This window comes from Salvia splendens, chromosome 12, assembly GCF_004379255.2.
Source record: "Salvia splendens isolate huo1 chromosome 12, SspV2, whole genome shotgun sequence".
NCBI classification, from domain to species: Eukaryota; Viridiplantae; Streptophyta; class Magnoliopsida; order Lamiales; family Lamiaceae; genus Salvia; species Salvia splendens.
In genome coordinates, this window is record NC_056043.1 from 18,285,210 (window position 1) to 18,300,653 (window position 15,444).

Here is a 15,444-nt window from a genome sequence, read left to right on the forward strand (position 1 = left end):
GGGACGAAATTTTATGTAGTGTTGTTTCATGAGTTAAAGAAGAGAGAGTAAAGTAAGAAATGTGGAAAAATAAAGATAAAGTTATTTCTATTTTAGGAAACAGTTTATTTTTAATGGTATAATTAAAAAAACATTTATTTTTAATGGAACTGGTAGAGTATAAGTAGAGAAAAATGAAATAGAATCTAACTTCAGCCTTAAATGATGATAGTGGAGTATTAATAACTTCAGCCTTAAATGATGATAGTGGAGTATTAATTAATACTAGTAGAAAGACGGCTCCAAACTACCTAGTCGCCGTGGAATATGACCTATAATTTCAGAATAATTGACTCTACTTATTCCAAGTATACAGAAAATAAAAGATTTTAATATTTCCTTTCCAACATAATTTAGGCATCTTTAATATCAGAGCTTACTCAGATATTTCCATTCCAACCAGAATTCTTCGATATGGCCATGGCTGCTTCCCTCTGCTACGCCGCCCCGCTCCCCATCAACACCTCCTCAAAGCAACCCGCCTTCCAATCACCCGCACCGGGAACTTGCTTGTCCCGAAAATTGCCTCTTCCCTCGTTGAAATTCACCGCCAGGCCGACGGTAGCTTCCGCCGCTACTACGGTTGGAGTAGAGCCTCAATCCAGAGCTGCAACTCCGCCCAAGGTTCTACCTTTCCGCGTCGGCCACGGATTTGACCTTCATCGCCTCGAACCGGGGTATCCCCTCATTATCGGCGGCATCGATATTCCTCACGATCGAGGCTGCGAAGCTCACTCCGACGGTACATCGAAATATATATATATATAATCCCCCAATTTCAATTGCTTTGAATTCAATTCAATTGTTAGGTTTAGGTTTTGGTGTTTTTATTCAACCCTGACTCCTTACGTAAGTTCGGCCATAATCTGTAGTAGTCTCTTCTTTAAATCGATGAATTGGAATTATTAGCTGTGACTGAGATTTTAGTAAATTTTAGGTGATGTATTGCTGCACTGTGTGGTTGATGCAATATTGGGGGCGCTTGGCCTCCCAGATATAGGTCAGATATTTCCAGACACAGATCCCAAGTGGAAAGGCGCAGCATCTTGTGTTTTTGTGGAGGAGGCTGTGAGTTCACTTCACCTCAAAACCCCAATATGAAGGATAATCCCAATATGATTATCCTTCATCTTTGTATATATGCTAGTAATTGTGATGTCACTGATTTAGTTAGTAAAATTACATTAACTAGATAATGCTTTGTTTCTATCACACATACACATACACATACACATACACACGAACTTTGCTCTGATTTTTTGCTTCGCACATTGACTTTTAAATTTTCTTCACAAATATACATTGTTTACAAATTTCTCTTGATTTTACTACTTTTGGGCGAAATTGAAGCTGACATGGAAAATAATTGTATGGTTATTTGTGTGTTGGGAAATTTTGGCTGCCAAGTCAACTTCAATTTAGTCAGAAAAAGTAAAATTTTGGGGAATATTACAAACTAAGTAAAATTTGTGTATTCTATGACAATTTAAGCTCGTTGTAAAACCGAACTTGGAGCAAAGTTCATGTATTTTAAACTGATTAACCCTTTTATCTTGTTGGAAGGATTTTAGAGACAAAATTATGCCTCATCCTTATTAACCTGGCAGAACATTGATTTTTTTTATAGAGAGAAAAATCCATACCTCCTTTATCTTAATGCTCCTCAGCTTAGTAGACTCAAAATAGTTGCTAACTTCATCAAAATTTGTTTGTATCATGTTTTTAGATCGTGCTGAATGACAAAATGCTTGTTGTAGAATAGAGGAATAATAAGAAACAGAGCTTTCGTGCTGTCATTTTGACATTACCATAAGGGGGGCATTTAGTTTTTATTATTGGTATATATATGATTAATAAGTATTTACCAGGATTCCTCCAATTCTACCTTTTAAATGGGATATGAATTCAACAAAATTTTCTGAAATGGTATAAATTGTCAAGGGCCTGGAGATATCTCAAAGTCTTAATCCACAAAAGTAAACAACCCTCTTAGAGAAGGCATTAAGATACTTAAAGCTCATTGCATTTATGAATTATTAACACTATTATTCTACTACATGTTAGGTTCGGCTAATGCACGAGGCAGGCTACGAACTAGGTAACTTAGACGCCACATTGATTCTCCAAAGACCAAAACTGAGCCCTCATAAGGAGGCTATACGGGAGAATTTATGCAAGCTACTTGGTGCGGACCCTTCGGCTGTGAACCTCAAGGCAAAAACTCATGAAAAGGTAGACAGTCTTGGGGAGAACCGGAGTATAGCAGCACATACAGTTGTTCTCCTTTTTAGGAAGTGATGATACATATATGTTTGGCTTATAATTTAAACACATAAAATGTATTGATTGTGTTTACATCTGTAGCTTCTCAGAATAAAGTCTGGTAGTTTTTGCAACTGATGGACATGGGCAATCAAATTGTTTATAAGTATGAAAGATTATATGATTGTGTTAGTTTCTTACTATTTCTTTTGCTGGTAGTTTCTGACCGTTCACTCGTTATCGAAATTATTCTTAATATCAGATTAATACGATGCGTTGGTATTATAAATATAAGAAATAATTAAATTAATTATCATTTAACCTTAATAAATATTAATTTTTATTTATATAAATTTCATGCAACATGAGTTAACTAATGATCCAATTGAATAAATTCTAGTCTCTTCATATTTATATTTCATAACTAAGGGTACAATTGTACAAATAAAATTGATACTTTTTAGAAGTATTGATTTCAATGAAATGGCGTTAAATACACTATCTTTTATTATTTTTTTATTTTTATGGCTGACCATAATGTGACCATTTAGCACTACTCTAAATGGAAAGAGTAGGTTGTCCCATTAAAAATGAAACGTTTCCTAAAATAAAATTAATTCTATCTTCACTTTTTTTTATCTCTTTTACTTTACTCTCTCTTCATTAACTTACAAAATAACATTACATAAAATCACGTGCCGATTCATAAATGTTTTATATTTAATGGGACGGAGGAAGTATTTACTAAACCCTGAACAGGAAATCACTAAGCAATATTTAATCAATTTTGAAAGGTGTGGAATATTCTTTGACATATGATTTCATAAATTGCTAAGCAGGCCTTTTGTTAATGAATTTAGGTGTGGAATATCCTTTGACATATGATTTCATAAATTGCTAACCAGGCTTTTTGTTAATGAATTTTGAAAGGTGTGGAATATTCTTTGACATATGATTTCATAAATTACTAAGCAGGCTTTTTGTTAATGAATTTAGGTGTGGAATATTCTTTGACATATGATTTCCTAAATTGCTAACCAGGCTTTTTGTGGAACTTTTTATCAGGCATTTTTATAAATAAACATCAGGTCACTCTATTATTTTGAATATAACTATTTTCATTTTATCATAAAAAATATTACATTTTATTTTCTAGAAAATAAATTCTCACATTTATCTATTACATTATAATTACCTTCTCTATTTAATACATAAAAAAAAATCTTCTAAAATTTTGTGTCATCGTCCAAATATATCATCTAATTTAGGACGGATATAACATGACGTAGGTGAATTAGGAAGTGGAATGGGAAGTTCAGAAATGTCAGATGCTACTTCTAGATATAGAGGTAAACTCTTTTTTCACTTCCATTGTGCTATCCTTTTTATTAACACACCTATTTTCTAATGGAACATTTCTTGAATGATGAGTTGCAGAACCATTTGAAGAAGTCAGCACCTGAAAAGGACTTGATTTGGAGAATGTGCAAGCGGTAGACACTTATGTTTTAGCTTATATTACTAAATATCAAAATACATTATTTTACTATATTCTCTCTCTTACTTTATTCTTTTCATTTAACATACAAAATAAAGTAGCCTATCTTACTGGATGGAGTAATTTTTTGATACCATTTATTATGCCTCCAAATTTTAATTTTCTTGAATAATCTTCTTTTAATTACTAATATGCCATCAGATGGTCGATAATTGCTAGAAGAATTCGAAGACGAAATCCAGAAGAACAGTCAAACTCATTTTCAGTGGAAAGCAAATACGATGGCACTACTAATGCAATTTGCCATTAAAACTACCATATACGTACAATCCAATGTTCCCAGAAAATATAATTTTGTGATGATTCAGATCTATGTATATGATGTCATATAATATGAAATCTTGAAATGCAATACTCCCTTTCGTCCATGATCAAATGTTTCATATTTGATCGAAATTGTTAGACTTTATGTAGTAAAGTGAGTGGAATGTAGACCCTACTTTTATATATTAGTTTTATAATAAAATGCATGTGGAATGCATTAGTGAAATGCACGGCCCACTTAACAAATATAGATAAAATAATATGAGACATTTATTAGGGACGGACAAAAAAGGAAAAAATGAGACATTTAATGACGGACGGAGGAAGTATTATTCACCAAATAATTATCCATATACCTAACGTTATACTCGCAACGTTTGATACTGTGAATATAATTGATTACTATATATGCAGGCCCATGACAAAGAAACTCCTTTTCTAAATTAACAAAAACCAAATTCAACTATATGCACCAATAATTTGTCGAAAATTCACACCAAATTGAATTTACCAGAACCACCATATTCAAAGTTAATAGGGTCAGTTTTCATTTTACCATTAGCATGCAATATTGTGTAAAAACCTTATTGATTTTATATCTCATTTCTGACACCAACAATATTTTCTCAATTGTTTCAAATAACTAATCCTAAAAGACTTGAACAGACACGAAGATTTGCATCTAAATTAGTAAGATGTCTCCTTCAATCCATACATCAGAAACTCTAATCATCTCGAATGCGTGTGAGTTCAAATCTCGATTTTTATAAATAGAATATATGTATTTATAATCCTTATCTTGAGAAATTTATTTTAATTAAATAAATAGATGCGCAATTCATGTGACTTCGCCGAAAAAAGATTAAGAATGTCTCGTGAGAGTATCATGGTTGCACCAGCATTAATTTAACTTATTTAATCATTTAATCAATTTTATATTGTATTTCATTATTATAATTTTTGACAAGCTATAAAAAAGTAAAATAAAATTACCAATCTTACTTGTTATCGAGTCACCTGTTGACCAGAAGTAAAATTGTCAAAATCCACAAAGAAACACTAGAGCTCACATCTTGAATGAAAATATATAGGCTTGAGCATCAAGACATATGAACTAAACTTTAACTACTTTACATGCAAATATTTACTAGTCTGCAAATCATCACATGCCTCAACCTTGATCAACTGAAGCAGCTTCTTCTTCTTCTTCTAAGTTAACAAAATCAAATCACTCGGTCCATCATCGCGCATATGAATCTTCAAGCGCCCTACAACGTCGTAGATCATCTCCCTCTCCGGGTGCCTCGTGTCACCTGCAAAGAAATCAAACTCAAATCCCTCAACATTCACACTACTCCACCCCCCTTCCTTCCTCAACCTCGTTGCACCTCTCAATTCCGCTACTTTCTCCCATTTCCCAGCAGCAGCATATGCATTCGCCAACGCAACTCTCCAGATGCTACTACAAGGTTCCAGAGCTGCAAGCTCTTCCCCCGCCCTCTCAGCTAGTGCCACATTACCAACAACCACACAAGCACTCAACAGAGCTCCCCAAATATCAGAGCCAGGCCGCATTGGCATCTTCTCAATGAAGGCCTTTGCTTCGTTCACTCTCCCTGCTCTCCCCAACAGATCAACCATACAAGCATAATGCTCCATGTTTCGACTCACTCCACAATGCTTCTCCATCGACTGAAAAATGGCAAAACCTTCTTCAACCAATCCAGCATGAGCACAAGCTGAGAGAGCATTGGTGAATGTTATGGCATTCGGTTTCTTGCTCCCTTCCCTTTCGAGTTCCTTGAACACCTTCACAGCAGATGCCCCATCTCCATTAACACCATAAGCTGTGATCATTGAGTTCCACGAGCCAACATCTCTTTGGTGCATCCCCTCGAAAACACACTCCGCCAAATCTAGTCTCCCAGACTTTGCATACATATCTATCAGAGCATTTTGCACAAAGATATCACCAAGCAACCCTGTTTTCATTGAGTAACCATGAAGAACTCGGCCTTCCCTAATCCACGCCAGCTCAGAACAAGCTTCAAGAGATGTAAGCAACGTGACAAAATCGATCTCTCTCAAACCTTCTCCATGAATCTCACGAAGGAGTCTCAGTGCATCAGCAGCCTGAGCATTTTTCACGAAGCATTTCATAATTGTGTTCCAAGAAACAATGTCTCTCTCGGCCATTGTTCTAAAGATGAGCAACGAAGAATGAACAAATCCGTGTGCAGCATACATGTTCATAAGTGAATTCTCAGCAACGGTGCAAGGAAGAAAGCCGTGTTTAATCAAGTATCCATGAATCTCTTTCCCTAGCTTTAACCTTCCACAACCATGTAGAAGGTTTGCCATAGTCTCAGGACTAGGATGGAAACTCTCACTACCAAAGCAGAAACAACGAAAGACTCTCATAGCCTCGTTGAAGTATCCATTTGTAGAGTACATCTCAATCAGCGAATTCAAAACTAAACAACTCATCCACCAATTCCCTTTCAACACCAATCCATGAATCCACTGCATAATTCCATAGTTGCCAATCTCCGAGCATGCCTGCAACACAGTAACCATTGCGATATCATTAGGCACGATACCGTCTTCCTGCATTCCGCAAAACAGCGCTATCCCCCTCTCGGCATCACCACTTCTTACGCAACCAGACACGACACAAGTCCACGAAACAACGTCTCCTGCGCCGAGCCTGAGCAGAAGCTTCTCCGCAGTCGTAAGCATCCCTACTTTGGCATACGCGTCGATCAAACAATTCCGCAAGAAGCTATCCGATAAGAGGCCGCTTGTAATCGCGTGAGAATGAACAGCTTCGATCAAATTCACATCACCGCCTCTAAACGCGCAAGCATGGAGAAGCACTGCCAGTGTGAACTCGTTAGGGTTGAGATGCTCCACCATTCTTGAAAACAGCAACATCGCTTGATCGAGGCGTGAGCTGCGGTGATAGGCCGACATCATGGTGGTCCATGATACGATAGTTGTGTGAGGCATTGTGTCGAACAAGTTGCGTGCGTCGTGTATGCGCTCGCATTTTGAGTACATGTTGAGTAGTGAATTGGATATAAAAACATCGGTGTGGAGTCCTAATTTGAGGATTTGGGCGTGGAGGGAAGAACCCGCTTTGAGGTCTTGGTTTTCGACGCATCTACGCAGTGAAACAAGTGTGTCTGCGAAAATGTTTGATGGAGAATGTTGCGATAATGAGAGGCTGATTTTTGGATTTGGAGAAGATGCTGATATGATTCTATGATGATTCATATGTGTAGTGTACATTTTTGGATTGAATATCACTGGACAATGGATGTGAATCAAATTATACTACTTTATTTAACACGGTGAGAAATGACCTTATTTTGATATATTATAGGTAGGGATGTCAATGTAGCCCGCAACCCGTGGGCTGGCCCGAATAGCCCGCCAAATTTATAGGGTTAGGGCTGGAAATTTCTAACCCGATAAAATTAAAACCCGATTAGCCCGCACCTGATTAACCCGCGACCCGTTAGGGCTAGACCCGAAAACCCAATGGGCTGGCCCGAAAACCCGATTTTATTAATATAATAATTGATAAATAAATTAAAAACTTCAAATTCACTTAAAAAAATATTTAAATTTCTAAAACATACATTAAAATTTCATGAAATATTTCAAAATTTAGTATTTGATCATGTTTATGATTGAGTTTGACCATATATCTCAAATTTATCATAATTAAATATTTTACATTTATGAATATAACTAATTTTCATCATTATTTATTGGATTGATCGAATGTTAATCTTATCGGTAGCAACCCGATTAACCCGCTGGGCTAGCCCGAAACCCGAGCTTTTAGGGTTAGGGTTGAACTTTTACAACCCGAAAGAATTCACAACCCGATTTGCCCGCACCCGATTGACCCGCAACCCGAGTAGGGCCGGCCCGCAACCCGATGGGCCGGCCCGATTGACATCCCTAATTATAGGAAAAACAACTAATTATATGGATCTCAATTCGCTTACCTTTCGAAATTTGATATTAAATTTTGCTGATTTTTCAGAATATGAGATCGAGACATGCTAATTTTTCGGAATAAGGAATTTTCACTTTTAATTTTTTTTATCTTCTTTTTTCTTGTTAAATCTTCTCCAAATTTATCAATTGACCAAATTACTCACCTCAATTTTTCTCATATTATTTTTCTTATTTCGTAATTTGTTTTCTAATCTCTCTCTAACCAGTAAGGATTTAACGATCTCCTAATCCACTTTTACTACTCCATTCCTAATCCACTAATGTAAAATTGACACATGGATACTCTCTTTCTCTATATATATATAGTCCCATTATTCACAAATATAGTCTTAAAGACCGAGCTAGAGACCAAATTAGGGCCCTTAGATCTAGTTTTTAATGGATGAGAAGAGATGATGTAGTGAAAATTTTCGCATTTAGTAGGTAGCCAAATTACTTCAGCCAAGGGTATTTTTGTGAAATTACATTTATAATTTATTACTTCATCCAGTAGATTTATTACTTCATTCCGATAGTTAATTACTTCATTCCAGTAGAATATTACTTCATTCCACTTTAAAATTTGTTTAACATTTTTACAAAATTGAAACGCGAATAGACTATGTGAAGTGTTTTCAAAATGAAGTATTTATTCTTTATTATGATGTATGTCAATGTTGATGAAGTTATAACCTCATTTAATGAGGTAATGGACTGAAGTAATAACCCAATTCAAGTTTAATGAAGTAAAATCTTATTGTGATGAAGTGATATACATGTTGAATGAAGTAAATGCACATATGAATGAAGTAGTGATCACTATGCTCAAGAATCCCTTAAAGTAATAACCTAGTCGAATGAAGTGATAAAACTATTTGAATGAAGTAATAGAATAGAATAAAATGAAGTAGTGGTCTAGTCAAATAAAGTAATATAGATAGTTAAATAATGAAGTAGTAATAATCTAGGTGAATGAAGTAATAATGTAACTGAATGAAGTAATAGTTTAGTTGAATGAAATAATATAGAAATCTAAATAACGATGATTTTTTATACTTTTTCTTCTCCAAATTCGTAGCCAATAATAGTACAAGTTGAATAAAATAAAAGTAGGCAGGTTGTGATTCCACCATGTATTTCCACACTTGTTGATTAAACTACTCACACTTTAAGCAATTCAACTAATAAACGCACAACACACAATCAAAATTACTCTTCCTCTGCTCCAACACATGCCCAATTCTCGTTTTTGTTGCTCTCCGGTTTGAATTGCAGCTGTCAAAGTTTCCGAGCATAACAGTTAGCACTGTCGAACTATGACTAACAGCAAATTGTTCCCTGTTAAAGTTTCATTTGCTTCAAATCAAGAGTAAAATAACTACTACTATTTCACTCAAAACCACAAAATCAATACAATTACAACACTTGCAGTAAACAAATTCATCCTACAGATCTGTTGAAAATTATCTGTCAATCTATGCTCAAACAGCTCATATTTTTTTTCGATTTCGAACGAAGCGATCTTAGCAAAATAAATCCCTGGAACTTGTAAATTGAAAATTTACACCGAAAAACGCGCCAAATATTGGCTGTTGGTATTTGATTAGAGATATTCTCATAGATGTACCTTTCTGGTGCGCTGACAAAGACTTCGTATTGATCGGAGTAAACCAGAGCACGAACAAGAGCTTGGAGGCCGGGGGCGTCAATTCCGTCGTCATTCGTCACCATCACCGTCGGAAGATCGCGATTGCTTTCCATCGAGCCTCGTCGTATTCTTCCGCTGCCGGCTGTAATTAACAGTTCAGGAGTCACCATTTTTCTCCGAGTATTAGGCAGAATTACGTGGTGAGAGCTGTCGCCACCGAGCCTAAGCCGTCGGATACCAAGCCTCCCACTGCAGTTAATCGGAGAGCTTCTCCATCTCCATCAGATCAGAGATCCACTCTGCATAGTGCTTCTACTTCCTCGAATCCGATGCGGTAGGGCGGGGGAGGCTGCGCGCCGGAAGTAGTTGGCGTGGCGGATGAGTGAGAATTGTAGAGAGAGAAGTGGGTTGGGTTTGGAAAGATATGAAGCCATGCATGTACAGTAACCACATATTATTTGATCTTCTAAAATTACCTTTTTGTTAATAAAAAATCAGATAATTTGTACTCCTTCCGTCCCAATAAATATGCAACATTTAGTTTCCGGCACGAGATTTTATGCAGTGTTGTTTTGTGAGTTAATGAAGAGAGAATAAAGTAAGAGAGAAGAAAAAGTAGAGATAGTATTATTTCCATTTTAGGAAATGTTTTATTTTTATTGGGATAATCCAAAAAGGAAAACGTTTCATTTCTAATGGGACAGAGAGAGTAATTATTAATAACTGATTAATGGGTGGATGAGATGTGATCACATCTATATATATATATATATATATATGGATGTATTCATTTCCTTTTTGTATCTTTTGTTCTTTGTTCTTTTTAATCTCAGCCCCACGATTTTGTCATCCGACGGTTAGATTGGTGCAACGTGTCATTTTATAATGCAGATTTTCAGTTGAATAATGCACACCGACTAATAATGCACCATTATTGTGTAATAATGCAGATTTTCAGTTGAATAATGCACACCGACTAATAATGCACCATTATAGTGTAATAATGTAGATCATCTGGACCGTTGATGAATGAGATCTAACGACCCATATTAAGAAGAATAAAGGATCTAAGGGATGAATGGGAGAATAACACTCCCATATATATATATATATATATAGTTGTGATCATATGATAACCCCCAATTTGTGTGATAACCCTATAACCAAATCTGGACTACACATATTTTCTAATCTTGTGGCTGAGATTCAAACTTAGATTTACTTCATAAAAAAAGGCGCATGGGGTAAATATGTCATTTCTCTCATTTAATTTCTAAATTTCGCTCCATTCTTTCATTATCTCTCTGTTCGATTCTCTCATCTTTCTCAGTATTTTTGTTTCCATATTCCTCTTCTCATCGATTTTGTTCCCAGATTTGATGGTGTTGAGGGAAGAATTCTGGTTGATGAAGCTTCTGAAGCGGCAGACGACGCCAGATCTGGAACAGAATCGCACCGTCTCTTCCCGGAAGAAGGCCGACCGAGAAATGTTGACTCTCCTCGCCACCGTCGTTAGACAAAGCTAGAGAGTCTTAATTTCGTTCAAAAAATAATTGTACCATAAAAAATGAGAAAGAGGGTGCATGTACAATTTGATTGGTACACCTCAAAACTCTATATATATCTTTCTTTTGTAATATCAGCTGAAACTAAACTCAGTATCAACTCAGTTTTATAATTAATTTGATGATGATTTTATTTGAATGGGTGAGATCTTCTTTATTTGTTCAGTAAAAAAAAATTTGAAAGAGGTTTTAGTGTCTTTTTTATCTGTAATCTTGCCTAGTAGTTAAACATAAAAAATCATTTTTTGTATATTTGATGAGCTATCCAATACATAGTTGTCTACATGTTCTTCATTTTAATGATGCTAAAATGATAGTTTTGCCGGATAGAATGATACTCTGAGTTGATAAAATGATACTTTTACTTTTATCCCCTGAAACTATCATTTTATCCTCTGAAACCATCATTTTATCAAGTGCAACTATCATTTTACCTTCTGAAACTATCATTTTATCCCCTGAAACTATCATTTTATCCAGTGCAACTATCATTTTACCTTCTGAAACTATCATTTTATCCCCTGAAACTATCATTTTATCAAGTGCAACTATCATGTTACCTTCTGAAACTATCATTTTATCCCCTGAAACTATCATTTTATCTCCTGAAACCATCATTTTATCAAGTGCAACTATTATTTTACCTTCTGAAACTATCATTTTATCCCCTGAAACTATCATTTTATCCCATGAAATCATCATTTTATCCCCTGAAACTATCATTTTATCTCCTGAAACTATCATTTTATCCCCTGAAACTATCATTTTATCTTCTGAAACTATCATTTTATCCCCTGAAATGATAGTTGAATTGCATGGATGAACAAGTATCCAACTTCAGAGGTTGATGACTGTGCAGTGGCCTGCCTCTTTCTCAACTCAACAACTAATTCAACACCACACCCACTAGCCCAACTCACACAACACTAATACTCCATGTTTTGGTAATCGTTTAAGATTTCCAACACTATATGTTTTATTACTGCATATTGTGGGATGGGATTCAAAGCTTCTTCATAATTACTGTTGTTTCTTCGATAATTTTTTTATTTTCGTGCATTATAATTGTTTCACTGATGTTAACTGATTATGAAAATCGTATGGCCTTTGTATTATGTTTACATGGTTAGATTTATAGTTGTTTTGCAAATAAGAGTGAAGTGAAATCATAATAAGAGTGATGTGTTTTGTGAACAAGAGTGAAGTGTTTTCTGAACAAGAGTGATGTGTTATGTGAACAAGAGTAAAGTGTTTTCTGAACAAGAGTGATGTGTTTTGTGAACAAGAGTGAAGTGTTTTCCGAACAAGAGTGATGTGTTTTGTGAACAAGAGTGAAGCAAAATCAGAATAAGAGTGAAGTGTTTTCTGAACAAGAGTGATGTGTTTTGTGAACAAGAGTGAAGTAAAATCAAAATAAGAGTGATGTGTTTTGTGAACAAGAGTGAAGTAAAATCAGAATAAGAGTGAAGTGTTTTTTGAACAAGAGTGATGTGTTTTGTGAAAAAGTGTGAAGTGTTTTCTGAACAAGAGTGATGTGTATTTTGAACAAGAGTGAAGTGTTTTCTGAACAATAGTGATGTGTTTTGTGAACAAGAGTGAATTAAAATCAGAATAAGAGTGATGTGTTTTCTAAACAAGAGTGATGTGTTTTGTGAACAAGAGTGAAGTAAAATCAGAATAAGAGTGATGTGTTTTGTGAACAAGAGTGAAGTGCAACTATCATTTTACCTTCTGAAACTATCATTTTATCCCTTGAAACTATCATTTTATCAAGTGCAACTATCATTTTACCTTCTGAAACTAACATTTTATATGATAATATTAGCTTTCAATACAACTTTCAATTTGTTGCGATTTTATTAACAAGCTAAAATCTCCAAATCAAAAATTGAAGATCAGTATTATTCCTTTCATTTATTAAAAGTACTGTTATTTTCATTCCTCGAAAACGTTTTCCACAACTCATTACCTCTAATTAATAATGTGGACAATAGTCACAATACAACAAGCAAAGTTTAGTACTCTCCAAATTTTGGGATTTTAGATAAAAATATTTATGTATATTAATCATATCAAAATTATCCATATGCACTGTATATTATTCCGCATCATTCTATACAACGCGGCATTGCTTCCCCCACCCTACACTACCCCCCCCCTCCCCCAGCATTCTATACAAGGCGCAGAGGGTAAATATGTCTTTTCCCTCATTTAATTTCTGAATTTCGCTCCATTCTTTCATTCTCTCTCAGTTCGATTCTCTCCTCTTTCTCAGCGATTTTGTTTCCATATTCCTATTCTCATCGATTTTGTTCCCAGATTTGAATCCGATTTGGTTCATTATTCCATAAAATCCAGATTTTGTTTCAATATTTCTCGCATAATTGTGAATTGTGATCGGTGTGATGTTTTCAATTTTGCGTTCTTATTTTCATTGATTACCTGTTCAATTGTGTTAGAATTCGCTTCGATGGAGTCTGTAGCAAATAACGAAGGTAACAATCATCATCTATTATTTAGCTTATTGATTGTGTTCATATTTTAATTTATTGATTGTTTTGCTTCATGTATTGAATTTGATTTTAGAATAATATTAGCTGTCAATTGGTATATGTTTCTGATGTATTGAACTTCATATTTAATTATATTATGTAGTGTTAAGATGATACTTTTGTCTTATAAATTTTAGGTGTACTGTATAAAATGATAGTTTTGCCGGATAGAATGATACTTTGAGTTGATAAAATGATACTTTTGTCGGATAGAATGATACTCTGAGTTGATAAAATGATAGTTTAGCCGGATAGAATGATACTCTGAGTTAATAAAATGATAGTTTTACCGGATAGAATGATACTCTGAGTTGATAAAATGATAGTTTTGCTTGATAGAATGATACTCTGAGTTGATAAAATGATAGGTTTGGTTTATAAAATGATAGTTTTGACGCATAGAATGATACTCTGAGTTGATAAAATGATACTTTTACTGATTTGTAGGTATGTACATTCCTGTTTGTGATGATGCTTTGAAGCCAATGATTGGTAGTTAAGATGATACTTTTGGCTTATAAATGTTAGGTGTACTGCATAAAATGATAGTTTTGCTTCATAGAATGATACTCTGAGTTGATAAAATGATAGTTTTGCCGATAGAATGATACTCTGAGTTGATAAAATGATAGTTTTGCCGGATAGAATGATACTCTGAGTTGATAAAATGATACTTTTGCCGGATAGAATGATAGTTTGAGTTGATAAAATGATACTTTTGGCTTGTAAATGTTAGGTTTACTGCATAAATAAAATGATAGTTTTACCCGATACAATGATACTCTGAGTTGATAAAATGATAGCTTTACTGATTTGTAGGTATGTACATTCCTGTTTGTGATGATGCTTTGAAGCCAATGATTGGTATGAAATTTAATACATTAGTACAAGCATCTGATTTCTATGAACATTATGCTCGTTCAGTTGGTTTTGGCATTCGTAAACTGGGCAACAAATCAGTGCATGGTATTATTAAGTGGCAGTATTTGGCTTGCAGCAGACAAGGCTCTAAGAATTTTATACCTGGTGATGCATCCAAATCAACTGAAGTGTCTGTTAAGAAGCGTAGGTGTCGATCATTTAGGTGTGAATGTCTTGCTAAGCTCAACTTGAGATATTTTTCAGATGGCATGAGCAAAGGGTATGAGGTTTATCAGTTTGTTGAGTATCATAATCACTTAATGGTTGCGGATGAGCATATGCATTTTATGACGGCCAATCGCAGTCTGGATCCTATCCATCGGAGGTTTATGTAGGATTGTGGCAGGTGTAATATTGGTCCCACACTCACATTCAAACTTCTGAAGGAGATAATGGGTGAACCTGAAAATGTTGGATGTGATATTATTGATATTAGAAATGGTTATCGCGATATTATGTCCAATATTGATGGTTCAGATGCTCAAATGATTTTTGATTATATGCGTTCTCAAAAGGAATCATCTGATGACTTCTATTATGAAATTGAGATAGGACCTCATGGAAAGTTAACTAAACTCTTATGGGCTGATGCTATTTCAAGACGAAATTATCATATGTTTGGAG

General features: G+C 34.9%; 3 protein-coding genes across 4 annotated transcripts; 1 reads left to right on the forward strand and 2 right to left on the reverse strand.

The window, feature by feature from the left end:
• The first annotated feature begins 377 nt into the window (after positions 1-377).
• On the forward strand, positions 378-2,493 carry LOC121759199 (2-C-methyl-D-erythritol 2,4-cyclodiphosphate synthase, chloroplastic-like). Its single transcript, XM_042154697.1, has 3 exons — positions 378-781; positions 977-1,107; positions 2,104-2,493. The coding sequence occupies exons 1-3, from the start codon at positions 454-456 to the stop codon at positions 2,335-2,337; spliced, it is 693 nt and encodes a 230-aa protein (XP_042010631.1). The 5' UTR covers positions 378-453; the 3' UTR covers positions 2,338-2,493.
• A 2,643-nt stretch (positions 2,494-5,136) lies between these two features.
• LOC121757306 (pentatricopeptide repeat-containing protein At3g53360, mitochondrial-like) lies at positions 5,137-7,449 on the reverse strand. Its single transcript, XM_042152844.1, has one exon. The coding sequence runs from the start codon at positions 7,412-7,414 to the stop codon at positions 5,333-5,335; it is 2,082 nt and encodes a 693-aa protein (XP_042008778.1). The 5' UTR covers positions 7,415-7,449; the 3' UTR covers positions 5,137-5,332.
• A 1,812-nt stretch (positions 7,450-9,261) lies between these two features.
• LOC121758723 (5'-nucleotidase SurE-like) lies at positions 9,262-10,121 on the reverse strand. 2 transcript variants are annotated; one of them, XM_042154113.1, is made up of 2 exons: positions 9,762-10,121; positions 9,262-9,472 (listed from the first exon to the last, which is right to left on the reverse strand). In XM_042154113.1, the coding sequence occupies exons 1-2, from the start codon at positions 9,950-9,952 to the stop codon at positions 9,316-9,318; spliced, it is 348 nt and encodes a 115-aa protein (XP_042010047.1). In that variant the 5' UTR covers positions 9,953-10,121; the 3' UTR covers positions 9,262-9,315. The 2 variants fall into 2 exon arrangements, 1 of the variants encoding a protein (XP_042010047.1); XR_006041551.1 differs by having other exon boundaries at positions 9,394-9,409.
• Between the last annotated feature and the right edge of the window lie 5,323 nt (positions 10,122-15,444).

Excerpts from the sequence above, each read along its gene's own strand:
- LOC121759199 (XM_042154697.1), top strand. The coding sequence starts at position 454 with ATGGCCATGGCTGCTTCCCTCTGCTACGCCGCCCCGCTCCCCATCAAC. Across the intron at positions 782-976 it reads CTGCGAAGCTCACTCCGACG|GTGATGTATTGCTGCACTGT; the intron begins GTACATCGAAAT and ends AGTAAATTTTAG. Across the intron at positions 1,108-2,103 it reads GTGTTTTTGTGGAGGAGGCT|GTTCGGCTAATGCACGAGGC; the intron begins GTGAGTTCACTT and ends ACTACATGTTAG.
- LOC121758723 (XM_042154113.1), bottom strand. The coding sequence starts at position 9,952 with ATGGTGACTCCTGAACTGTTAATTACAGCCGGCAGCGGAAGAATACGA. Across the intron at positions 9,473-9,761 it reads TTTGTCAGCGCACCAGAAAG|GGAACAATTTGCTGTTAGTC; the intron begins GTACATCTATGA and ends AAACTTTAACAG.
- LOC121757306 (XM_042152844.1), bottom strand. The coding sequence starts at position 7,414 with ATGTACACTACACATATGAATCATCATAGAATCATATCAGCATCTTCT.